The sequence below is a fragment of the Choristoneura fumiferana genome, chromosome 20 (assembly GCF_025370935.1).
Source record: "Choristoneura fumiferana chromosome 20, NRCan_CFum_1, whole genome shotgun sequence".
NCBI classification, from domain to species: domain Eukaryota; kingdom Metazoa; phylum Arthropoda; class Insecta; order Lepidoptera; family Tortricidae; genus Choristoneura; species Choristoneura fumiferana.
This window is the reverse complement of record NC_133491.1, coordinates 5,135,757-5,162,375: the sequence shown is the minus strand read 5'-3', so window position 1 is coordinate 5,162,375 and position 26,619 is coordinate 5,135,757. Positions and strand designations below refer to the sequence as shown.

The 26,619-nt window shown below is 36.6% G+C and overlaps 2 protein-coding genes across 5 annotated transcripts; one reads left to right on the top strand and one right to left on the bottom strand.

The window, feature by feature from the left end:
* Nucleotides 1–242: 242 nt before the first annotated feature.
* Nucleotides 243–10,313, top strand: LOC141438928 (odorant receptor 4-like). 2 transcript variants are annotated; one of them, XM_074103003.1, is made up of 5 exons: nt 243–1,069; nt 1,942–2,041; nt 7,010–7,114; nt 9,207–9,362; nt 10,225–10,313. In XM_074103003.1, exons 1-5 carry the CDS (start codon nt 276–278, stop codon nt 10,276–10,278), a joined length of 1,209 nt encoding a protein of 402 aa, XP_073959104.1. In that variant the 5' UTR covers nt 243–275; the 3' UTR covers nt 10,279–10,313. The 2 variants fall into 2 exon arrangements, with proteins under 2 accessions (XP_073959104.1, XP_073959105.1); XM_074103004.1 differs by lacking the exon at nt 7,010–7,114.
* Nucleotides 10,314–16,380: 6,067 nt separating this feature from the next.
* Nucleotides 16,381–24,121, bottom strand: LOC141439046 (lipase 3-like). Of its 3 annotated transcripts, none has more exons than XM_074103158.1 (7): nt 24,053–24,121; nt 23,080–23,207; nt 22,108–22,184; nt 21,257–21,471; nt 19,572–19,721; nt 17,375–17,536; nt 16,381–16,838 (listed from the first exon to the last, which is right to left on the bottom strand). In XM_074103158.1, the coding sequence occupies exons 2-7, from the start codon at nt 23,130–23,132 to the stop codon at nt 16,455–16,457; spliced, it is 1,041 nt and encodes a 346-aa protein (XP_073959259.1). In that variant the 5' UTR covers nt 23,133–23,207; nt 24,053–24,121; the 3' UTR covers nt 16,381–16,454. The 3 variants fall into 3 exon arrangements, with proteins under 3 accessions (XP_073959259.1, XP_073959258.1, XP_073959260.1); XM_074103157.1 differs by lacking the exon at nt 24,053–24,121 and adding an exon at nt 23,693–23,774; XM_074103159.1 differs by lacking the exon at nt 24,053–24,121 and adding an exon at nt 23,446–23,473.
* Nucleotides 24,122–26,619: the final 2,498 nt, after the last annotated feature.

Here is a 26,619-nt window from a genome sequence, read left to right as displayed (position 1 = left end):
TTTTTAAGGCTTTATTTCGATAATTAATTGAAATATTATATATCAAAATCAACGTATTCTTTGAAAATTGTACTTACCAACCTTTTTGCTGCTTCAGCACAGAGAAATCAGCATAAAATCTTTAATTCAGCGCCAAAGCAAAGTCACGTGCCACGCCAAGTGTTTCAAAGTCGTAAAAGAAAATTTGATGAATATCTCCTTTTCTATTCTACGAGTAAATTGAAGTCAATCCGAAAAAAACGTTCAGCTACATCACACGGCAAGACGCGAGGGAAATGTTAAAAAAATATGTGTCCAGATTGGAAGACCCAAACCATCCATTACTCGGGCCAACCCTCTGGGGTCTTCAGAGCTGGGGCATGTGGCAGCCAAACAGCGGCCTCAGCCATATCATTTACAATTTGTTTCATCTCGCTCTCATACTATTTGTATTGAGCCAGTACATCGAACTGTGGCTCATCAGGGCCGACCGCGAAGCGGCACTGCGAAACCTATCCGTCACAATGCTTAGTTCGATCTGCGCTGTAAAAGCGGTCACATTTGTCTTCTGGCAGAAACACTGGGGAGACGTTATTAACTTCGTGTCAACACTGGAAAAGAGCCAGCTTAAAAAAAAAGACAAAACGACTCAAGACATTATTGAAGGCTATACGAAGTACTCGCGAAGCGTCACTTACTTTTATTGGTGTCTTGTCACTGCTACAGTTTTTACAGTGATATTTGCCCCTTTAGGAGAGTATTTGTCATCTGCGGAAAAACACGAACAAATGAGGAATGGGTCCATTCCTTACCCTGACATGATGAGCTCATGGTTCCCTTTTGAAAAAACAAGAGGCATTGGATATTGGGTCGTGTTCGTAGAGCATTCTTTGATTGTTTTTTACGGAGGCGGTATAGTGGCGAGTTATGATGCAAATGCCGTTGTGTTGATGTCTTTTTTCTGTGGACAGCTTGAACTGCTGAGTGCAAACTGTAAGGAACTATTTGATAATGGTTCTGGACTTGTCAATTACTCGGATACAATGAACAGGATAAAGATGTACCACAATCACCATTTGTCCTTGATAAAGTACTGCTTTCACATATTTTAGCTGCTTCGTCATTCCTTGTACAATTCGTGAGCTCTTAGAAAAACCTTCGGGTTTCGGGGGAAATCGGAAGGATTCATTAGTAGAAAATGACAATTGTCTTTTTGACTTAGTAGCAATCCATCACGCAAAGAGTGCACTCGTTGTGTTTTCATTGATTTATATAGAGCAGTTAAAACCACCGTTACATATTTATTTAGTTTGTTATTTTTCGGAAATTGATTTCCATGGGGAGTCAACTTAAACAGGGTATTTCTGTAAATAGCCAATCATGGGAAATCGTTTATAAATGTACCTATATAAATATTTTCTAAAGAAGCTGAAGGTTTTAAGAAAAGTGTTGATCGTAAATATTTTAATAAGGTTCAAGACCGGGTTATAGAAGCAACGGGGATTTCGAAAAGTACATTAAAAATATTAAACGAAAGCAGACCAAAAAAATTCATTTGACATACCCAAGAGAACTAGATACAGTATAAAAACAGCTCTATATACTTCCAAATAAAAGTAGTGTGTTAAGGCGGGGTGTTCTCTATTTAAATTAACGATGGAAGAATTCGAAAATGTTGATTTTGTTTTATTTGTATCATGACAAAAAGTCATAGTGTTAAAATTAGAAAAAGATAAAGAAGCGTAATATTAAGTACCCAAGGTTTATTTTGTACTGATGGTTATACTTTGTTACATAACTTTTTACGGCAACTTTGAAAAGTTTTGCTAGTTCATAACAGAACAGAACCGCATATCACGATCGCGTGTCATCGTCTATACCCGAAGCATGCTTCTAAAATCCGAAGTTTTTTTAAGAGCTCACGGAGTGTAACAAATTTGAGTAATTTTCTTTATTTTCTAGGTATTCAAAGATTTTGAATTCTTTACTGTCTCCTGTTTTGTTTTTGTACGTAATCATATGTTCACTTATGATATGCGCCAGTGCTACACTATTAACAACCGTAAGTATTCTTGTCGTCGGTTTCTTTAGAATGCATGCTATAACGGATTACTTGGTGCAAAGTAAAAGTGTATTTATATTACATTAAAATGCTTAGGTACAGTCACCAGCATTAATATCTGCCACAGCGAAGCGTGCAAAAATATCTGACACGTCCTTCCGGCCCTAGAAATAGACTCGTATCAGAAATTTATGCACGCTTGTTGTGTCAGATATTGGTGCTGGTGACTGTACCTACTAAATTCACTTGTCACTGTGAGTGCCGCTCTTAAAAGTATCTCTACACCTGTAAACATTTTGTAAAGAAGTATGTACTTATTATTTCTTATTACTCGACTATCAATTATTGGATCAGCCTATATTTAATCATTTCATATGTTCATGAAATATCATAATCATTCACTCATTCAATTTATTCCTGTCAGTTCTTGTGAATCAGCCTGTACCCGGTATCCCCAATCGAAGATCCAACCCCGGGACCTCAGGCTTCGTAATCAGATTCCTTGACCACCACCACCAGGCTAGTGTTCCCGAGGACTAAAGGCTTTTAGCCCTAAATTGAAGCCTATCGGTTCTGTTTTAGGGCTATGCTAATAAAGCCGGGCTTTAAAAGTCTCATCATTTTAAAAAGCCTATGAGCCTATAAAAGCCTTTAGGCCTTTTTTGTGATGGAGTCTTTTTTTTCAAGTATTTTTGAGACTGAGCCTAAGAAAGCCATCATCAAATCATTTATGAAATAAACAACATGTATTTTACATTGCATTTAGGTATTTAGAAAAAAAATGTTTTACCTAATTATCGCCAAAACAATTCAGCCACGACGAGAGGCGTATTGAATATCGTATGTTTTTATTAGACAAACGATTTCTTTTCTTAATAATCATATTTTCTGCTTTGGAGAACGATTGTTCACTGGGAACTGTTGAAGCAGGTATAGATAAAAAATATCAAACGCCATTTTTTTATAAATATTTATGGTAGGTTTTGTGCTTGACTTTTCTACCATGCTATAACATCTCTATATCCTCTGGTTCGATCGGTAATAACAAAATAAATATTTTTCAAGCACATTCTCGTCACATCTTCTCCGTTTATATTTTATAAGTTGAAGGAAATATATATTTTTTCAGCTGAAGATTAAATTGCTCCGTAATTAATAAATACCTAAAAATTTTAGGTGATTAAATTACTACAGTTAACCAATTTTCTAAAGTTGGTAATCTTGAATAGAAGCTTAGCCTTGAAGACCATAGCCTTCATAGCCATTTCAGAGGGTTAAGCGTTACTGGTTGTCAGACTAGCCTTAAAATAGCTTAGGCCTTAGCATGACCTTTTCGACCTCCAACCAGTAAGTAGTTTTGAATAGGTTTAGCCTACAGGACTAAAAGTTTTTATATGCTTTTAGCCTTTCAAGCCCCTTAATTAAGAGTCTAGCCACCAAAAAAAAGGCTAAAAGTCCTCGGGAACACTACACCAGGCTATCCTGTCGTCGATGTATCGAGTAGGTTGTATTATCTCAAGAATCCAATTTTGCTAAGACGATAAAATCGGTTTCGTGTCTTTAGAGATGACGATAAACAGATCAACTAAGGATTATACGGAAGTTTTATCCTTTTATTTCATCGTTTGCGAAATGTGTGGCAACTAGAGCCGTATTTATGTGACAAAATATTGGGTTTTTACCTATGAAACTGCCATTTTACCGAAAATATTGTTAGTGATTACGAAAGGGTGTTAAAAGCAAAAGGGACTGGCTTCAGATAAGATATTTATATTCTAACTAGCTTTTGCCCGCGACTTCGTCCGCGTGTACTTTAGTTATCAGGGCATATGTTTAAATTAACCCCTGTATAATTGTGACATTTGTATCTGTGTGCATAGTAAAGTACTGCCGTAAACGATAGGTAACAGTTTACTAAAGTACTTCGCTATAAACAACTTTTTTTATCAGTTTTGAAGCTAGTTTATGAAAAGTTTTATGCAAAGCACGAGAGTAAATTAATTATCTCGTGTGCTTCCGGTGAGAACCGAATCTTAATCTAGAACCCGAAGTAGGTATATATTATATATTCGAAATTGCACTGTACATAATATTTTGTAAATTAGGTAAAAGATAAATAAGAACGGATAATCACACAAAAATTACGCGTATATTAATAATATTATTGATTTTATTATGCACAATCCGATATTATGCATAATTATTTGCAAATTTATTTCACAAATCATTTTAAATATCAATTTAATTTCCACATTTTAGTTGTACATTTTGTATGAAAAACCCCCTTCCCTATTGAAGTCGCCAACACCATACGGATCATTTTAAATTGTGACCAGTCATATTTTTAGTCTAGAAATAAGGAAGTCTCATAGAAACTCCCCCTTAATAAGTCGAAAGCTACTTCTTCTTTCTTTATCTTTGCCTACGCAGATCATTTTTATTTTTAATCAGGACCCTGTAAGTATACCAATTTTCATACTGCTAAGTCCAGAAATGAGAAAATTTCCATACAAACTTTACCCCCCATTTTACCCCTAAAGGGGGAATTTTATCCATTTAACCTGCACAGATAATTTTTGATTGTAATTGAAAACTTATACACCTATTTTCATACTTCTAAGTCCAGAAATGAGAAAATTTCCATACAAACTTTACCCCCCATTTTACCCCTTCAGGGGGGAATTTTATCCATTTCACCTAGACAGATAATTTTTAATTGTAATCGAGAACTTATACACCTATTTTCATACTTCTAAGCCCAGAAATGAGAAAATTTCTACAATACAAATTACCCCCATTTTACCCTTTTAGGGGGCAATTTTATCCATTTCACTTAGACAGATAATTTTAAATTGTAATCGAGAGCTTATACTTACACCTATTTTCATACTTCTAAGTCCAGAGATAAGAAAATTTCCATACAAATTTACCCCCCTATTTTACCTCTTTAGGGAGGAATTTTATTCATTTCACTTAGATAGATAATTTTGAATTGTAATTGAAAACTTATACACCTATTTTCATACTTCTAAGTCCAGAAATGAGAAAATTCCATATAAACTTCACCCCCCTATTTTACCCCCTTAGGGGATGAATTTCTGAAAATCCTTTCTTAGTGCTCACTTACATCATAAAAAAAACGCCTGTTCAAAATTTCAAGTTTCTAGGCCCAGCGGTTTGGGCTGTGCGTTGATCTATAAGTCTGTTGAGAACCGGCTTGACTTGCGCACGGCGACGTCACGATCATCGCTCCGACCGGCAGCGACCACTCGCCATACGATCTCCACCGCCGTTGGACGATCTTCTATTTATTTTCAATCTGTTCTAAAATTAATTATACCTATCGATTGTTATTAGACGGCTATTAATCCAGCCTTAATTTACAGTCCACGATTTTATTTAACGTCACAAAGACCCTAACAAAGTGACCCTAACAAAGTCAGTCAGTCAGTCAGTCAGTTTCTTCTTTTATATATATAGAATAGAAGATTGTTAAGAAGATATCGAAAATACAAACTGAGACATGGATGCACAGAAAAACCAGAAAAAGAGACCAGTGCTGGGAATCGAACCCAGGTCCTCAGCAATCCGTGCTGCGTGCTATAATATAACCCCTACACCACCGCTGAACAGGAATCTAGACACGAATTTTTTCTATGCTATGTTAAGCTGACGTTTTTTTTATTTAAATTTCTTTGAGTAACACACTATAATATGACAAAAAAAATCTAAATTGCTTTTCATTCGGTGCAATTTGCCTTATATTTAATACTAGCTGTTGCCCGCGGCTTCGCCCCCATTGTATTTTTTCTGTATTTTCTTCCATAAAAACCTTCTCCAGCAAGTAACGAACACAACAAAAATAGAGTTAGCGAAATGTGACCAGTGGTTCCCGAGTTTTGCGCTTAGCAACACATTTTACGATTCATTTTTATTATATAGAAGATAGATAGATTAAGGTAGAGAAACAAAATACAAATGACTTTTAGATACTTTGTACAAAGGCTTGTACTGAATGAAATAATAATACATTTTATGTCCAAAATGGGCCAAATATTGGAACTTCGCGAGGTATAAATGTTAACTCAGTTGTACACATTTAACAACAAAAGTTTGTTATTTTTATAATGTCAACATACAAAAATGACGAGTTGAGAACCCCTCTGTTTTTGTAGTCGGTTACAACTATTTAATAGGTAGTCAAAATACCAATCAAAAACGAACCGCCTGCTGATACGTAATATCCGATCACACAAATCAAGTGCGGGTAGTTCGCAGGACTCGCGCTGCTAGGCAGACTTGACACCCCACACTTCAGTCTACTCGTGACCATCTCGTGACCGCGGCTACTGTAATGTTGCCGAAACGTCGAGGCATAGATGAGAGTGTGTATACTGCGTCGAGGTAAATATTACTCGAGTGTGTTAAGCGTGAAAGTTTAAAACGTTATATTTAATAGGTATTTTGTCCACCGACACAATGAGGGCTATCGCGAATGAATTCGCCGCTAGAGGCGCTAGTGTAGCGTGAGGTCTCCGAAATGTCAAATCTCATAGTTTTTGGGTGAGCTGCGCGGGTTTATTTACAATTAGAATAATTTTGTGAATATTTTGCATTACCTGAAATTAATTATGGCAATTATGCGTTACGGGGCAATGAATGTCTGTGTTTTGAGACAGTTTTTTCTTTCGGAAACTTTTGTCCTCCCTTTTTTCCGAACGAAACGGGACTAAGCAACACTGTTGCTGGATATTTTTATGGTACGGTTTTAAAGTGTATTAAATATGTTTTTAATCTAAACTTTGTTTTAACGCCCGTAATAACAGACTGAAAGCCACACTTAAAAACCTCACGCAACAGTGCGCCATCTAGTGAGACAAAAAACGATAGCCCTCATTGTAACATACTTACCCAAGATGCCTGAATAATTGTTTTCCTAATAGTCTCATACCTTCCCAATGTTTCCAGCAAAGCACGACTGCTATGCAGCGTATTTGGGTTGCAGAATACCTTGTCGCACTCATAGCGCAACTATTTTTATATTGCTGGCATGGCAATAAAGTTTATTTCATGGTAAGTCTTTATTCACATAAAATATTTTCTATTATATTCGCTTTCTTTTTTATTCAATAAATAAATATCAAATATCATGGGACACTTGACGTCAATTGATCTAGTCCCAAACTAATCAAAACTTGTACTATAGATACTAGGCAACGGATAAATACATACTTAAATACATATTTAACATCCAAGGCCCGCGAACAAACATTCGTATTATTCATACAAATATTGCCTGCCTTGGCCAGAATCTAACCCGGGACCTCAAGCTTTGTAGTCAGGTTCTCTAACCACTTGGCCATCCGGTTTGTTCTTATTCTTTCGTTATTTCCTTTTCGACGTCATCAATTTTTTTTGTAATAATTGTGTAGTATTTTAAGTATCCGTGTACTTTTTGATGTCGTAAAGTTATGTCTTCTATGTCTGTGCCTGTCTGCGGATATGAACTAAAACAATTACTTACTTACTTTGCTCACCTGCGACTTTAGGATAGGCCTTAGTGTATGCAACAAATGACTGTCTCTTCCTCCATTCTGTAAAAACATACACAATAACAAAAACCAAACTGTCACCTCCACCACCACACAAAACTGACGCGTTTCGAACTCAGAGTTCATCTTCAGAACAACAGAACCGTTTACAATGCTATCAGATGTTTGACTCATCATCATCATCATCATGTCGTGTCACGCGGAACTTTAACTGGCTAGGCAATCTTCATCATTTATGCGTAATTAGCAAATGAAACAGTTTTTGGTACAAATTTAATTTTTAATAGGTAACAAGCTTTTTTTTGCTGACTGTACTTTTTATTGACTTTACTTGTATTGTCACCCAAACTATATTTTCATAGGTACCAACTTCAAGTCGATGCCATTAACCGTTGATGAGTTCCGTCCTATGGAGACGATCCTGGCCAAACTACCAGGATGTCACTACCAGATTATTGTATTGTCACGCAATTAACATAAGTAGGTATACGAAATTTCAAGTCGATCCAACAACTGGAAGTTGGTCGAATTTAACTTGCAAGATTTGATTACAGACAGACAGACAGACAGACAACGGGACAGGTGAAACTAAATAAAAGCTTGTAAAATTACGTTTCCAATATTATCTGATAGTCAACACACTACCTTATTAAGAGCTTTGTCAACATCAAATAACAGAGATGATAATAATATTTCTATTACCACGTATCTGTTACTAATAAGCTCAAGCCATTTCACCTACCTGTATCTGTACTGATACGAAATGAAATAATAAGAACGTCTGACCAACATTACGAAAGTCCCGTATAGTGCTCCCTGGTGATCAAATTGTCACGTACGTGTCAGTCTTTTTGAGTCAAAGCTGATGGCTACGAGTACGGGACAATAGCGTGATTCTAGCATTAATTATGTGCGGTGTACTAAAAATAGTAGATTGTACAAGAAGAGCATAAAACAAGCCATTTTACCCAAGACGTTCATATAGCCACCCGAGCTGGTACGGCGAGGGTGGATAGACGTCGAGGGGAAAATGGGATTAATGCTCGAGTTTTACCTACACTGCTTTTCACTTAGATTGCGAGGAAATGAAATAGCAACAGTGGAAACAATTTGTTAACCTTTTATTTTTCATGCATTATTATATAATTATATTTTTTTTAGGTTTAGGGCTGTTTCACCATCCATTGATTAGCGTTAACCGACGGTTAAATGTGTTGCCGTCTCCGTCTATTCGAACAAACAAATAGAGACGACGTCACACCTAACCGCCAGTTAACACTAATCAATGGATGGTGAAACAGCCTTATTGATTAATTTTGCTTGATTTGATGGATTTTTAGTTTTAAACTTAATCATGTGCTACTGATGAGCAAAGGCCTCTTATTCCTTCGACTCAAGGTTATGTCTGTCTGTGGCACCGTAGCTCTTTAACGGGTGGACCGATTTGAATGCGGTTTTTTTTTATCAAAAGCAGGTTTTCTAGTGTAATTCATAGACATGTTTTATCAAAATCGGTTAAGCTGTTTTTGAGATAAGTATTGCACTTTGAAGTGACAAAGTCGGGGGTTTTCCAACTTTTTGTTGATTAGGTTATATACCTCTTTATTACGCAGAGCGAGCAAGTTGACCAAGGCGTATACGAGAGCGACTGGTGGCAGTGTGGGATGCGCGTGCGTCGTTGCGTGCTACTGCTTGGTGGACAACTGCGCCGGACCATACTGTTTACCGCCGGGCCTTTTACAACACTCACTGTTTCTACTTTCGTTACGGTATGTTTTTTTTTTAGTTTAATGGTAGCTATGCTAAAGCTATGACTGCAATAGAACTCCAATGAAAAATGTATGTGCATGTTGCAGTTGAAAATGCAGTCCGTTTGTACAATCAAGGAAACTGAATCACTTATCATTGTGCTACTACTGTCATGATGATATCCCATACATCTGCCACAGAAATCATAGCTAAATTGGTTATGAAGAGGTTTCACCATGGTACGTGCTTCAGTTTTCTCGACTATACAGGCAACGCCATAAATAAGTGATCAATTTTGTACCTTGTCACTTTAACGTCATGTTTGAAAGCCATACGAAACTGTGTAACGACTGAAACCGACAAGGTACAGAAATAATCACTTATTTATGACGTTGACAGTACATGCCTTGTGTTTTTGTCCTCTTAAGCAGAGGATCTTGGGTTCGAATTCAGGCTTGTGATTCCTAGTTAATTTATGTGCAGAATTACATTTTTAATTTACCATGACCTACATGGTGAAGAAAAACATCGTGAGGAACCTGCAGCACTTATTGTACTCGTATCTTGTGTGTGAAGTTTCCAATAGCACTGGGCCTGCAGTGCGAGTGGAGACGATGATGATGGAAAATGATGAGCAGTGGCGTAGCTACCGGAGGGCTAGACGGGGCAATGCCCCGGGGCCCCCAAGCTCTGGGGGCCCCTCAGACTCTCACTTACAAACTATAAATGACAAATCTGGAGTACGTCGAATTTGGAACACGACGAATACGGAACAAATGATTTTAAATAGTTTAGTTGGGGCCCTAGTTTATATTTTGGCCCAGGGCCTTTGGTTACCTAGCTGCGCCACAGTGATGATGATTATGTTTTATTTCCTTACAGATTCTAAAATGGTCGTATAGCTACTACACTTTGCTTAGCAACAACGAAGACTAGACAACACAGATTCTCTCGTAGTAATTAGAATAGGAAGTAAACAAGAAAATATACTTTCACTTCAACTTGTCTTGTTAATTATTCATCCCTAAACTTTCCTTTAGGCTCGTTAAGCTTTATTTCCAACTTTTTGTTTTTGTTAGTATTTCAATATTACGAAATATTGAAGAGCAGCAACGAGGGTTTTGAAATATTTAGTGAATAAAATATTGATGATTCTGTCATAAATATTTTATAGTGAGGAAGAGTTTTCTGTTTACCCACTAGTGTTGTGAAGTTTCCCTGCCGGCCGCGCGGCCGCGTTAGGTATTCGTTTGGGATATTGCTGTCTTTATCGCTCGTGACATAAGCGCTCGCAGCCGTCCCCCCCATGCCTTCCGAAACGACGTCCGTAATGTATATCGAGATAGCTGTAGGCTTTTCAAGATTTTGGCGGTTGAATTTTGGGGTTTCGTTGTCCTCATATTATACGAACGGTATAGCACAGAAATCAATGATATTTTACGATCAAGATATTAATTACTTCATTAATTATATTTTCTATGACTGTGTTTTTTAGATTTTTGTAAAAATGCTTTATTAGTCTGTAATTCTCGTGCAAAGTTGACATCATTTTTTGTCGACTTTTGAGCTCCTGTAATTCTGATATTACACATTTATATGAAAATCTGAAAAACCACAGGCATAGATAACTACGTCTAGTCCATACTTACAAAATTTCATCTATTTTTGTTACCAAGTTTTCTCTGCAGGGCTACTACGAAACTCGAAACTCGAAGTTCGTGTCGTGCGGTCCCTCTGACACTTATACTATTTAATACGACAGCGAGAGGGACGGTACGATACGAACTTCGAGTTTCGAGTTTCGTAGTAGCCCTGCTGCTGGCCAGGGATGCGCATCGTTTACGCTTTGTGGCGTAAAAACAGTCCACGTGCGCCTCCGCAAACATCTCCGAAGCGCTGCAGAATTGCAGTAGCCCCATCAGCATCTTGAACGTGTAAAAGCCCATGTCGCATGTAACAGTAGTATTGACGGGATAAATTCTAAAAATGATTCTAATTCCATATCAGAGATTTTATTGTCTAGCACACTTTAACGGTTAAATGTGATGCCGTATCTATTTGTTTTGTTCGAATAGTCGCTATTCGAGGTCTGTCATCCTAGCTACATATCCTTACCATTCAATCCGATCACTGCATTAATTATGGATGTAACTGGTCTTGTAAGATTTAATTACAAAGTAAAATAACAATACCTACTGCTAACAAAAGCCTGTAAGAATACAAAGTGTCTAAATCAAAACTAAGGCTTACTAGTAAATGATACAATGAAGGCTTAATGTAAATTGTACGTCGTTGTATTTTCTTTCTTTCATTCGTTGCAATTGTACTTAAGAAAACCAATAGCAACTAGATAATTATGGCTGCCTAGCAACGAATCCTAGTTACATGTGAATAGTTTCCTGTAATAGATAAGACAGTAGCACGGCCATTTGTTTCTATTACATTATTAAAAAGAAATAAGGAAAACGTAACGGTCCGGTATGTTTATTTCACATCATGGCAAAAAAGGTGGTAGGACCTTGTGCAAGGTCCGCCCGGATTGCTACCACCATCTTGCCCGCTAATCCTGCCGCTAATCCTGTTGTGTTTCGGCGTGGAGAGTGTAGCCGGTGAAATTACTGGCACTTGAGATCAAAGTCAATAAAAAAAAGGGAACCGTTATAAAAACACTGTGCGAAAGCAAAAAAAAATATGTCCAATTTTATTTTATGCCAAAAAATTCGTAATTTCGAGTGACAACTTCACTTGGTAAAACTTTATTCAACTTGGTAAAACATCATCGTTGGCCTTATTTTTACTTCTTTATGAGTAAAATTAGTACTTAATTTTCCCCCGCTTTGCCATTGCAGAAGTGTTTGTTTTAATTTTAAAAAGATAATTGCTTTTTTCGCATGCTCTTTAATTAGCACGAGAGAAGCTTCGAATAAAATGCATAAATTAACACATGCTGATTACTAAGTACGAAAGCATGCTACTATTGAGCAAATTCTATCGACTACACATTTCGAGTATGGTGCATAAAAAAAAGAAAAGTATGAAATAATTATAAAAGAGATCCGGACAAAGGAAGAGGAAGAGACAGAGAGAAATTGATTTACATTTATTCCATACACAAGAATATAATAAGTCTTTATTAACACACTTAAAGTAAAAGATACAATATCATATTATAACTGTGGATAGGTTCGAATACATAAAAAAATCGGATGGTAAAAGTTTTTTTCGTAAAAAACAATAATAATTTGACATCAAAAAAGAAGAATGTAAAAAAGAAGATAATAATAAAAATAACTGAGCTTTTAAGAAGGATTTTAAATTATTAAGGTACTAATTATCGAGGCATTACAGCCAACAATAGTAAGAAACATGCACGACGCGACGTCCACCTAACGAGGACAAGTGGTTTTAAAATTAATTTGTGTTTAAAATTAAAATACTCGATTTGTGTCTCAAGTTTTTTGGGACATAGTACACTTGGTATAAAAAAAATGTTAGTATAAATTAGTCCCCATTTAGCATAATGTTGTGCAATTTGCAACGCGTTTCTCTATTATGTACCAACGACAAACTCCGGACTCGAGCGTAAGTAATGCGATGAGGACGGCAAGAAGAAGTCTCATGAAGGTTCACTACTAATCCTCATTGGTTGACCAAGACCACTCTGTCAAGAGTGCAGCGACGTAAAAGATTGCAAGTGTCTCTATGTATGGTATAATGTCTAAATAGCCAATTTTTAGGGGTGGTGGAAGGCCGAGAGCCCACTAGTACAAAATGGATTTTCTAACAGCGCAAAAGCACTCAGCTGGTTAGGGATCCGGCCGATGCCGATGAGCGGGGGTTCTTCCGATGCGGTTGCGGTTATAATACGTAAGAATAAGAAAGAGAACACAAAATAAGAAGTAGACACGAATGATATGAATGACAACTTCTTTTTTCTTGTACCAGACAGCACTTCTGCACTGCACATGGCCTAAAAAGGTTTTAGTGCACGAACAACCTACCTACCCTATTCAGGCATCATCATCATCATCATCAGCCGGAAGACGTCCACTGCTGGACAAAGGCCTCCCCCTTAACTATCTATTCAGGCATACGACCTGCTAATCGCTCTGTATAAAGAAATAAGAGATTATAAACCTTCATAGCACCGGCACCGTAGTTAAATTAGAAGCTTTTTATGCAGGCTACCAATCGGAGTTGTTCGCAAAGTCAGCGTTATTACTTGTTTGCTTAACAGAAAATTTAGCTTGTTATGCAAATCGCGATCATATTAAACTTTGTCAACCAATTGCTGAGTTTTACTGTACCGAAGGATAACTGGGAAGACATTTTCTTTCTCGTTGTACGTGTTCTATTTAACATTTTGTTAAACTAGGAAGAAAAAATATGAATACCATATGTATGTTGTCATATGTTGTTTTATAATGATCCACAGTATTTTCTGCAGGTTACTTTGGGTTTGACGGGATACCTCTAAATAAATTAAATTGTTAATTAAAAATTGTGAAATCGATAATTTTTTTCATTTTTAAAACCTAAAATTGCTAAAACTGGCTCCGAAGCGGTAACGTTTCGTGTGCTCTGCCTACCCCATTTTGGAATACAGGCGTGATGTTTGTGTGTGTGTGTGTGTGTGTGTGTGTGTGTATGTTAAATACCTTAAACGAGACTATCCCGACACACGAGTAATATTATACCTCGACGTTTTGACCACATTGCAGTAGCCGTGGTCATGAGTAAACTGAAGTGTAGGTCGTCTTGATTTTTTTTTTGAAAAAAAATACTTTCTGCCATGTTTCTTGCGGCGCATTCTTCTTAAGGTCGAATGATTTTTTCCGTTTATGACCGATAATTATCTCAAATTGGATTCGTCACACCATCAAATGATATACCGCCACTGATCAGCAGTCCAGTTTAAGTGATCGCGAGCGAATTTCAATCTCGATGATCATATTTTACCGAATTTATCGATTTTTTATGGCTACGCAGACATTAATAGGCAAAGACAAGCTTAGGGGAAACTATTAGTTAGTTGTTAGGATTTGAAGGATTACTTCTAGATAAAATTTAGGATCGAGAAGAATGGAAATAAAAAAAATACATATATTATATTGTATTGTAAATCTCTTAATACATGAAAAAAATTATAACAGACTGATGTTATATATCTTGATATCGTTTTTTTTAAAGATGATGATAGCATTGTTCATACAAAAAAAAACGATCCATGATTTGTTTATTTTACCTTAATACCCCAACGTACAAAACATATCGCGGGTATTAAGATAAAATAAACAAATAATGGAAATGGAAAAACGAATTGAAATTAACTGAATTATGTTCACTAGCTACTATAGCGTCAACTATTAAACACTATACATAGTGGAGACTTGCGTACACAGATACTGTTCTACTTCCCTCTAAACTTCATAGTACACCCCCCATTAGCTGTCACGCCAAACAAGTTTCTCGTTTTCGCCGAATCTCTGTCAACTAAGTTCGTATTTACTTCGCTAATAGCTATCGAACTTCGTCCAACCCCGTATTTGAATAGTTTAATACGGGTTGAGACCCCAAATCTGCTCATATCCCAACCCAACTGTTCTTGTTAATCAAACTCATATTATTATTGTGCCCTTGAAGTGAATTAGCAGCGGGCACTTTTTGTTGTAATGGATTTCGCAAAGGACTATGGAAGCTTTTTAGGGAGCGCCAAAGTTCGCACACTCTTCGCTAGTCATACCGTAATAAGCTGATTTATTTTGTATGATAAATAAAAATAATCAAAAAGCCAACTGCTTCAAAAAAAACTTTATACCGGGTGTGGCTTGTAATACGAGCAAAAAATTAAAACATAGATCGTCCTCGTCAAACTAAACAACATTAGTCAGCGACTTTTAAAAATAATGGAGTGTTTGAATTTTCCTTTTTTCATACAAATTAAATACTGCTATCAATGTACGCCATCCTAGAACACAACTGACGTCGCCTGTCACGCTACAAAAATCAAACATTTTGCTTTACATTGCTTCTTCGAATAAACTTAAGTGTAATAAAAATTAAAAAACTAATTATTTTTAAAAGTCGCTGAACTAATGTTCTTCAGTTTGAGGAGTATGATCTATGTTTTAATTATTGGCTCATATTACAGGCCACATCCGGTATAAAAATATAAAGCACAAAACAAGTCTAATAGAGGTAGAACTCTGTTAAGTAACTTGTAGTTCAATCGAGACCCAATCAAAACCGTGACCGGCCCAAAATTTTTCAGTAATGGGTCTAGTCTGTCGAATTCGAAGTTACTTGTCTTAACAGATTCCTAGACAAAATTACATAAAATCTACTCTGTGTTCTACTTACTAAAATTGTTTTTTCTTTTTAGTTTTTATATACAGGGTGGATCAAAATAATAATACTTTACTTAAACCGGTGATAGTGTTGTATAAACTGAACAACTTTCTCCAAGGAACATAAGCCGAGTTTAGACTTGCAAGAAAAATCGTGCAAGTTGCATTACATTGCGAGGCCGTAAAGCAAACGAGTTTGTAGTGGTCAATCGAGCGCCGCAATGTAATGCAACTTGCACGATTTTTCTTGCAAGTCTAAACTCGGCTATAGGTTGAAACACCGATTTTTTTTCGCCTTTCCATAGTAAGTCGGTCAGCTAACCAATACATTTTGTATGGGAGACTGAATTTTTTTTTCGTTTTGAACCTATTTTCCTTGGAGAAAGTTATTCAGTTTAAGCAAAACTATCACCTGTTTAAGTAAAGTATCATCATTTTGTTCCACCCTGTACTAGTATACCTATATTTTTTTAAAGCAGTCTGGTTTAATTAATTTAAGATTAATCTTTGTTGTTAAGGCAATTTGTCACTTTGACCTTGTAACTGAAAAAACCTTTAATGTTTAACGACATTGACATTCACTCTTGAAGTGGTTAAACTATGTATATCATACAATACAAAGTTACTTTCAGCAAAAACGATTTTATTAAATTAAAAGCATTTGCTTGCATACAACTATAGGCTTGCCATTGCCATAAAATACTATGTACGTTTTGACTCTACTACGATATTTACAACACTTGGTAATAAGTAGATACTATTCATTTAAATGTGATAGCTATTCATTGTCTTAATAACATGATCATACACCAACGTCTTGGCGTCAATGGCCCACATAAAGTCTAGATGATTAAAGCTGTACAACGGAATCTGGATTACTTCTTTAACGTTGGGTAGTTCATAACGAAGTCTTCTTATATCATTTACGGTTGCTCTTATATCGCTTAAGGAGTAGTAGAGGTGTATTGGCGCTCTCACTTCTTGTAGGTCGTATTGAGGTGGACTCCAGGTTCCATAGGTTTTTATATTACCCACATGACCGTGGTCGTATCGCCGGAATTTCTTGCTACGCATGTTTTGGGCGAAGTGGGTAAATTGACGGAAAGACGCCCCAGCAGGTACGTGGCCCAACTGGACTGGGATCATTGTCTGAGAAAAAAATATTGATTTTTGATTAAAGTTTAAGTTTTAAAGTGAATTAAAAATATATTAGCAGATGGTTGGATAAGTTTTTTTTTATTCGACTGGATCTCAAACGAGCAAGTTTGGCCGCACTAGTAACAAACCTTCAAACTGTTGTGAATATTGTCTCATGATATATTATTATTTTTTTTAATGTTCAGTCATCTGCTGAAATATTCCGGATTTGTAACACTATGCAAGGCAATTTTAAGAAACTAGATGATAAGTAGTTGATCACTTTAACATGATTTCTTAAATTTCCTTTTTCTTAGATTACACGCAAGCGTACATTCTGAGGTCTTAAATTGATACAATAATTCTTCAAACATTGTATGCAATTGCGCATTAGGAAATCTAGGTGTATAATACAACTTGCACTTGGATGATTTTTTTTCTTCGTTTATTTCTGTTACATTTGCCATTCTAGTGTACCTAAGTGAATTAATCCTGAAAAGGTGCGACTGATCAAAGGCGTGTCCAAAATAATCCTGTAGAAATCTTACCTTATTCGATTGATCTGGATTCCAACCACCAAATAAAAAGACTATATTGTAACAAACTTCCTTGACTACAATAGCGTCATCTCGGCACGTCATTTCCCCAGCTTTTTTGAACCAACGTGGGAAGGGAGGTAATTCACCCACGCCGAAAAACTCTGCTGTTTTCTGTGCAAAATAAACGTAAAATTAATTAACAATTTCCAGAAATAATATTAATCCTTTAAGGGACAGAATACTAGCTAATTACCACCCAAGATAATTTATAAATATTTTCCTAAAAAAATGATGGTATTTGGGATAGTAATGGTATTCATAGTTAACACTAATCAATGGATGGTGAAACAGCCCCTAATTGTGTAATGTTAATAATTATAAAAAATTTCTACTTAAAATTATTGTATGCCCTGGTAGGAAAATTGTAACACCTTAAATACGTAAATTTCACATAACAATAATAATATAAATTACTTTTTTCTTCTCATGCTCGTAAAGTTCAATACAATACAATACAAATATTCTTTATTGATCACCAAAAGCAGTCAGTGACATTACAAAAATAAAAAAATCAGGTAGACAATAGGCGGTCTTATCGCTAAAGATCGTGTTTATGCTGGATTTAGGCGACATAAAATTACCTACTTTTTATGCTCTATACCTATAGTACATAAAGTAAAATCTTCGTCTAAGACCAAGGTAATCAAGTGTAAACAGCTACAAACAAAGAAGATTTTACATAATTTTTAATTTATATAAAACTAAAAATAAATCAAATCAATCAAAATAGATCAATAAAACTAAAAAAATATAATTATAATAGTAATGCGTAAACAATAAAAGGTATATAGTAAGTGAACAATTGTTTCCACTGTTGCTATTTCATTTCCTCGCCATCGAAGTGAAAAGCAGAGTGTAGAACTCGAGCATTAACCTGTCCTCTCCCAGAGGCACAAATTTGTGCCCAAATTCCTTTGATCCTGTTATCCTGGGAGATGACATATTAAACCATTTTCCCCTCGACGTGTCTATCCAACCTCGCCGTACCTATATGAACGCCTTGGGCAATCTAATCTAATCTAATCTATTTGTGGGTAAAGGGTTGTCGTGGCGGTAGAACAGATGCAAGGGAACTATTTACAATTTATTTACAATTAGATACATGCATACACACATACATAAAATCACGCCTCTTTCCTAACGGGGTAGGCAGAGACTACATCCTTCCACTTGCTACGATTCTGGCATACAACTCTCGCTTCCTCTACATTCATCAATCTTTTCATGCATGCACGTCGGTTTAGAGTACTCCTGACCCGACCTTTCTTCAGAACGTCCCCAATTTGAGCGTGGTACGTTCGTCTAGGCCTTCCTCTCCCAACGTTCCCATTCACGCTCGTCTTATAGATCTGCTTAGTCAATCTGTTTTCATTCATTCTTTCAACATGCCCAAACCATCCAAGCATCCCTTTCTCAATCCGTGTGACTATACCTTCATTTACACCACAGCGTTCCCTTATCGCACTATTTCTAATTCTGTCACTCAATTTCATCACATCTAACATACTTCTTAACGCTCTCATTTCTACCGCATTTATTCAACACAATTACACAATGTTTACAATTAGATATGTACAACAAATAAAATATTTAACATAACTTGGTATTAGGTTTTTCTCTCGCTAGTAGATCGGACAGTTCTGTTGATTCTGGTGCTGTACGACCGTGCGCCGCATAGCGCAGGCGCGCGAACTTAGGTTGTGGCGGTCGAGCAGGCCGCCACATGTTCCCCCGGGCCAGACCGTAACTACGGTCGAAGTCTGCTGGGGAACCTCACGAGCCTTCCGCTTCTTGTTCGCTTCTCTGAATCTGCGTTACTATCTATAGTGTCAGGCAGTTTAGGCGACACTTCACGCATATTTACATATTTACCTTCTTTATAAAGAGCAAATTAACACTAAGAATAGGTAACTACCGAATGTACTTTATAAAGCACAAATTGTTCATTGAATAACTTAGTTGAAATAATATCCGAAATAACAAAGCTGATGGTCCATGTCAAGGTCTTGAGTATCAATTAAAATGAAGTTAGGACTCAGGAGGGTAAGGTTTTTTTTTCTCATTCGTCATTCATAACTTTTTTTTTAATATTTGGAATGAAAAGAAACAAGTTTTTTACTTGGGTAAACAAAACAGTGAGACTTACAGTGATTTCATTGGAAAAGTATGTAAGTGCTTTATCCACGGGGTTTCCAGTATTTGTAAGGTATGTTACCGGAGCCAGTGCGTTCATGGAGATGATTTTCTCATTGTACTTGGGTAACATTGAGCACATGACGAAGAATACAGTTGTGCCCTGCAAAGAAAAAAGCAAAATCTTGATTAGTTTTTATCGCACTTGCACGTAAACAGTATCAAAACATACAGGTTAACTTGGTACAGTCACCAGCACCAATATCTGATACAAGAAGCGTGCATAAATATCTGATACGACTCTATTTCTAGGGCTGGAAGGACGTGTCAGATATTTTTGCACGCTCCGCTAGCAGATATTAATGCTGGTGACTGTACGACCTTCTTGGTATGACCTATATAAATCCCTTAGACCTTTTTTAGAGTTCAGTAGTCAAGTGGTGTGTCAACTATGAAACTAGAAACCCTTATAGTTTTGCCATGTCTGTCCGTCTGTCTGCGGCTAAGCTCAGAGACTGTTAGTACCAGAAAGCTGTAATTTAGCATAAAAAAAAATTTTTTTTAGATTACCTCCCATAGACGCAAAGTGGGGCTGATTTTTTTTCTCGACTAACGGGGTATCTTTGGATAGGTACATAATTTAACCTATTGGGGCGTTTCCAACACGGGTTTTCGATTCAGTGATCTGTTTGCGAAATATACAACTTTAAAAGTGCAAATTTTCAATAAAATCCAGCGTCCCCCCTCTAAAATCTAAACTGTTGAGTGGAAAAATTTGAAAAAAATGCGGATGGTAGTAAGTATATAATTTCGGCAAAAATAATATTTTTTGTCTTACAAATAAACAATTTTATTCGCAAATTTTAATGTGATGAAAAACATTGTATGTCGAACGGGCGGTACTAGAATTACGAACATAGACTCATTAAAAATTCTAATAGACTCTCGTTCGTAATTCTTTATTTACCGCCACATTCTTTCATAAAAATACAATGAATACAAACTATGCCCATAAGTTTGTTTTCATTGTATTATTTACATTTATTAAAAGGGACATAACACACATTACCCTTAACTACTTTTCCCTCGGCTTTACACACGTAATTCGTTACATGTAGCAGTTGAAATGAAATTTTGACGAGCGGATGGCCAAGTGGTTAGAGAACCAGACTACGAAGCTTGAGGTCCCGGGTTCGATTCCCGGCCGGGGCAGATATTTATATGAATAATACGAATGCTTGTTCTCGGGTCTTGGTTGTTGTATTGAAGTGTGTATTTATCCATATAAATTCAAAATTCAAAAAATATTCAAAAAATATAAGTATGTTTATTCGTTGCCTAGTATCCACAGTACAAGCTTTGCTTAGTTTGGAACTAGGTCAATTGGTGTCAGGTGTCCCATGATATTTATTTTATTTATTTATTTATTATTTCGGCTGTTTACTAAATTCCCATAGGAATTCCCAAAAATTACATCGTGGCTTTTATTGACATGTCATTTTTAACACAACTGCCACTTTTCATGATACCTACTCATCCCGTGGGAATATCGGGATAAAAAGTAGCCTAAATATCCTCTTCATACCATAACTCATACACATCCATCCAGCCGTTAAGCGTGAAGGAAAAAAAACATACGCAAACACGCACACACACATACACACTAGTAATAAATAGATAAATATATGGTATGTGTACCTGAGAAAATCCAATGTAATGCAGTTGCTTTTTTCCCGTTTTCTCTAGCGCGTAGTCAATCATTGCTGGTACATCTAAACGCCCTATTTCATCCCACGTAAACTTCCAGAAGTCAACATCCGAGTCAGGATCGAGCCAGAGATGCCTGCGGGAGTAGACGTTGCCCCGAGAATTACCAAGCCATACGTCGAAGCCTTCTTCTGCTAGGATGTAAGCTGGAAGCAAAGCATGAATAATATTCAATTGTTTTTTTATTCTTCTGGATGGCAAACGAGCAAGTGGGTCTCCTGATGGTAAGAGATCACCACCGCCCATAAACATCTGCAACACCAGGAGTATTGCAAGTAATTTCACCGGCTGTCTTACTCTCCACGCCGAAACACAACGGTGCTTCACGGCAGGATTAGCGAGCATGATGGTGGTAGCAATCTGGGCGGACCTTGCACAAGGTCCTACCATCTGTTTTGTGTTATTAATAAGGCAAACTTTTTTGATTGTGTAATCTACAGATTAATTAAAGTTAATTTAATAGTAAATTATAATAGGCATACAGCTATCGTAAGGTCGCGGGTGAGCAAGGAAATTCTTTTAGTTCATTGATATGGACCTCCGAAAAGTAACGCCTGATTCAATAAGTTATAATAACTTTTTCTTTGTTGCTCCATTATTGCACAAAAAAGTTCACAGATGCGTGTCTCAAGCGGATGGCACTCGCGTCCCAACCGGTCCCAGACATCGTGTCCGTCAGCAGTGTCTATCTGTGCGTTGCTCGAGCGCACTTTGTATGTAGATTGAATTCTGTACTTATCGGTTTTGTGTTATGAGTTTGTACATGAATATAAAATACTTACCTAATCCTTTGCCAGGCCCCATAACTACCCAGTCTGCAGATGAAGATTGCAGGCCGTGCATTAAGAAGACCACAGGCCTGTGCATAACCAAAATATTTATATATTAAACTGACTGAACACTTAGATTCGCTGCTTTAAAACGGTGGAAGCAAACTCCACATATTTATGTTATCTATTTAATATTAATTGTAATTTAAAGTTTTGTTTTTTTGTTACTTCTAAGGAAGGTAACATAAATATCCTATAAAGCATCTCATATGCTCCGTGGTTCATCAAGAACTCGAAAGTTAATGAGCGACTAAAACTGGATATACATTAAAAGAGGAAGTAGCCTCAGTTACTAAAAGCAACAAACAAAGACTGGAGAGGCATCCAAATCTGCAATAGCCAAGCCTATAAAATCGATTAATCGCAGTAGTTAAAATCCACGTCATGTCCGCTCTCCTTCTAACATGATAATGTATATAATAATAAAGTAACTGCGTTCAATCAAAAAAATATAGTTATTTTTTAAACACAAAAAGCGTGTTTTTAATTATTTTTTTTCAATTCAATTTACTATAAAAACACTTTTTAACACTAATTCTAACAAGAACAAACACGGCTTAATAATTATGTTGGTCTGTCTTGTAATTCCAGTGCCCAGCTTCCATATCATCACCAGATCAACTTGATGATCTATGTTTTGCATTGTCAGAAGAACTGCGCAGATTGCCAAGTTCGACGTCAATATCACAATTAGAAGTGGGTGAAGAACATTCATAGATGCTAGTACGGCCGAACAAATTGAATCATGGCCCCGGATGGAACCTTTTGATAATCAATTTCACTATGATTTCCTTGACAAAAGTATGAGATGTCAACATGACATCAGTAGCACAAAGGTTGCGCCCATGGGTCATGATTCAATTTGTTCGACTGTACAAGTGAAGCTAATAATATTTAATAAATAGCGTGTTAAAAAAACCTTACCTGTTTACATTAGGGTTGCTATTGCGGTCCCTTCCACAACGGATTCGGTGCATGGTAAGATAGTAGAAATCATTTGTCCAGACTGTATGAACTTCTAAGGGGTACCCATACTTGCGTACTAGATGTGGCTGAAACATCAACTTTTATAGTTTGCAGGTTTTTTTTTAAAGATTTATCATCATATCAGCCGAAGGACATCCACTGCTGGACAAAGGCGTCCTCCATAGACCTCCAGTAGCTTCGGTTGGAAGCGGCCTGCATTCTTCGCGAACCCGCGGTTTTAACCAGATCAATCGATCTCGTTGGTTGACGTTGCACTTGCGATCCGCGGCTTTCATTCGAGAACTTTTCGACCGCAACGGCTACCTGTTCTCTGTGCTTTAATTATGGCCTGTCCACTGCCACTTCGACAAGCGAATAGCAGCAAATGAGGAGATACTCATTTCTGGTTCGACCCCGTAAAGAAACCTCGAGCGCACGAGTAACTCTGCTAATATGTCGATGAGCAACTCTAAGCCTATTTCAAAGGCATAGAATCTAACACTGAATAGATTTGCGATAGCAAAAATAAAAAAGAAAAACTTTTACACCAAAAATCACATTTCCAACCCACCACGTCCAAGCTTGCGTCTTCGAGTGTATCACTAAAGCACAATACCGTAGCCACTCCAGCCCAAGCGCACGCGTACAGCAATTCTACTCGCAACATCTCATTCGATTTGTGACCAAAACTTTACCCCAAGTACATTTTATAGCAAATAACGTAGGTACCTACGCGGGTTATCTCGATCATAAACAAAGTTTTGATGTAATTATTAACCTATTCTTTTATTTCCGCTATTGTTTCCTTACGCCGGGATCTAGTAAGTTTTTGAGACAGATTTACTTTCGTTTGATATCTTGGTCTATCAATCATTTAAACTTAAAAGCTAGAATATATTTCATCGATACCTATTTAGATCATTATACTTACGTGCAGTGTTATGAATAATGAAATTGATCAGTTGATAGTTAACTTAGGAGTAAACAAAATGTGGGGAGTCCCAGAATGATGTATTTCTATCAGCCAATGGAATTGCTCAAATGATAACTTAGTCGATATACAGCATGCAGGGACTCCCCGCTTGGTAAACTACTTTTTTAGGGTTCCGTAACGGAAGGAAATGGAATCCTATCACTGTAGCTTCGCTGACCGCCTGTCTATCTGTCAGAAAACTATTTCTCGACAACCGTAATAAATAATAATATACAGCTAAATATACACGTTACGTAATTTTTATATTTTCTCTAAGACCGACTCACGCTTGACCAGTTTATATTCCGAGTTTGAGGTTTGCATGTTTAACCGTTACAGAGATGGAACGGAAACAAAAACATGGAGTCCCATACAAAAACCACATTATTATTGTTTACGACAGTACTTAAAATAGGTACTTAATTAGGTGCCTAGACCTAGTCAGTTTGATTTTTACAAATGTACGACACCCTCAGTGCACGGTTCCGATTCTCACTTGGCCGATTTTTTATCTCACTCGTACGTATACCGTTAGGGTCATTTGATTAGATCAGTATAATTGACCCTGAAACTAAAACAAACAAAGATCTCTTAGAAGGAACAACGACATCTATTTTAGTTTGTATGATTTCCGACGAATTGTGAACAATCGTCCTTTTTTTGCAGTCCGCGAAAAATTTTGTATTAAAAATTATAAATTTACCAAAAAAAAATATATTATATAATAATAATAATAATAATAATTTATTTGTTGAAAGCAGGTGTACATAAATGATCTTAAAACTATTTTGAATCTCCACTTTCTACCTAAAGATAGGCTAAGGCCTAAGGATAGGATATATTATATCTACATGTCGGTATTTCATGATATGCCTAGGAATTTCGTGATCTGGTGGATTTTACGATCGGCCGCCGACAGATGACATAGTCTCCTAGAGGCTAGAACCGATCTTCTTATCTTGTAGTATCAGATTTACCCATATCCGTTATATCGGAAAGGAAAGGATGCTTTTGTGTAATTCCAACATCTTCATAATGGCATTTTATTCCATTAAAAAAGCCTCTCAACGACCCTATAAAAATGTAACCTCATCACGGAAACGGCCATCTTAATTGCATCAAAGATAAGATGTGGAATCACAATCTTATCCGGAATTCTTGCTCGATCCGGTTCTAACTGGATTGAGCCGGATTTATCCGGTTCCCGTCATTATGCCGGACCGCAGACGTGACAATGAATACGTGCTAGCTAGCCCGTACCTACTTGTGTAATTTTTACATTGTTTGACCCCAAAATGGGTACGCTTAGGGTTGGCTAGAACTAATTGTGAAGTAACCATTTAAAAAGGCTTATGTAAATTAGTGTGTGAATTTAAATAGGTGTCTTATTCTTTTGTTCGTCAGGTTCCATTTCGAACTGAATGCTTATAAATATTATCATCTTCATGTTAGTGTTGAAAATTCTCTAAAATATTAGGAGTAATAGTGGGCACCATAAAATAAGGTGTGGAACTGACCGTACCTACTTATGTTTAAACGCCTTCAAGGTAGAATAATCAGCATTGAGACTGTTACAAGTATGTACCTATAGGAAATTGTTCATGTTAACCCTTTACCAGGCGAAGGGATATATTCCTCCCACAAATTATATCGGTTACCGTAGTCAAGTTTTAACTCCAAACCTCCTACAAAACATTTTGTCAATCCCTGAAAATAGTATTTTATGATCTTCATTCACAACACGCTTCTAAATCGCGTAATATATCTCTGGCAGCCGTTTAAATTCACTTGAACTCTAATTTCAGTAAACTACGGAGAAATTCGAACACTTTCCTGGATTTCTATGAAACAGAAGTACATAAGGTCGAACAATATTTTGATATTTTGTAGATTTTGAGTGTTGAAAGGTAATGTCGTAAACATTACTAAATATTCATGCATTATTGTGTATGACCAGCATTAGGATGTGGATGTACATTATTCCATGGCCCGGTAAATTGTCTTGTCATGACATAAAAACTCACGTAAGTAATAAAATTGTTTTTGTGTTCAACCTAGAGCGAATTCATGTACTCGTACCTAGCTAACATCAAACCACAACATCACTGGTCAAGTGCCGTGCCGTGAATGAAGATCATAAAATAATATTTTCAGTGATTGATATAATGTTTCGTTGTAGATTTGGAGTTAAACCTTGACTATGATAACCGATATAAGATGTGGGAGGAATATATCCCTTCCCCTGATCTGAATATAATATAATAAGACAAAATCGAGTATAACATTTAATTACTTAGACAGGCGATGGGATAACCGTAACCCACATTTTTATTTCTGGTTTAAAGGGACATCTCCTACTTTCATAAATTAATTATTTACAAGGCGTTCAATACGGTTGTAACAGTATATAAAGTACGTATGAAGACAGGCTAGTTCTTAGGGGCCTGGTAAAGGGTTAAAACTATTTGGAAGGCTGATGATATTATAACTTTTTTTTTACTAATAGGGATTTTGCTAAATTCTCA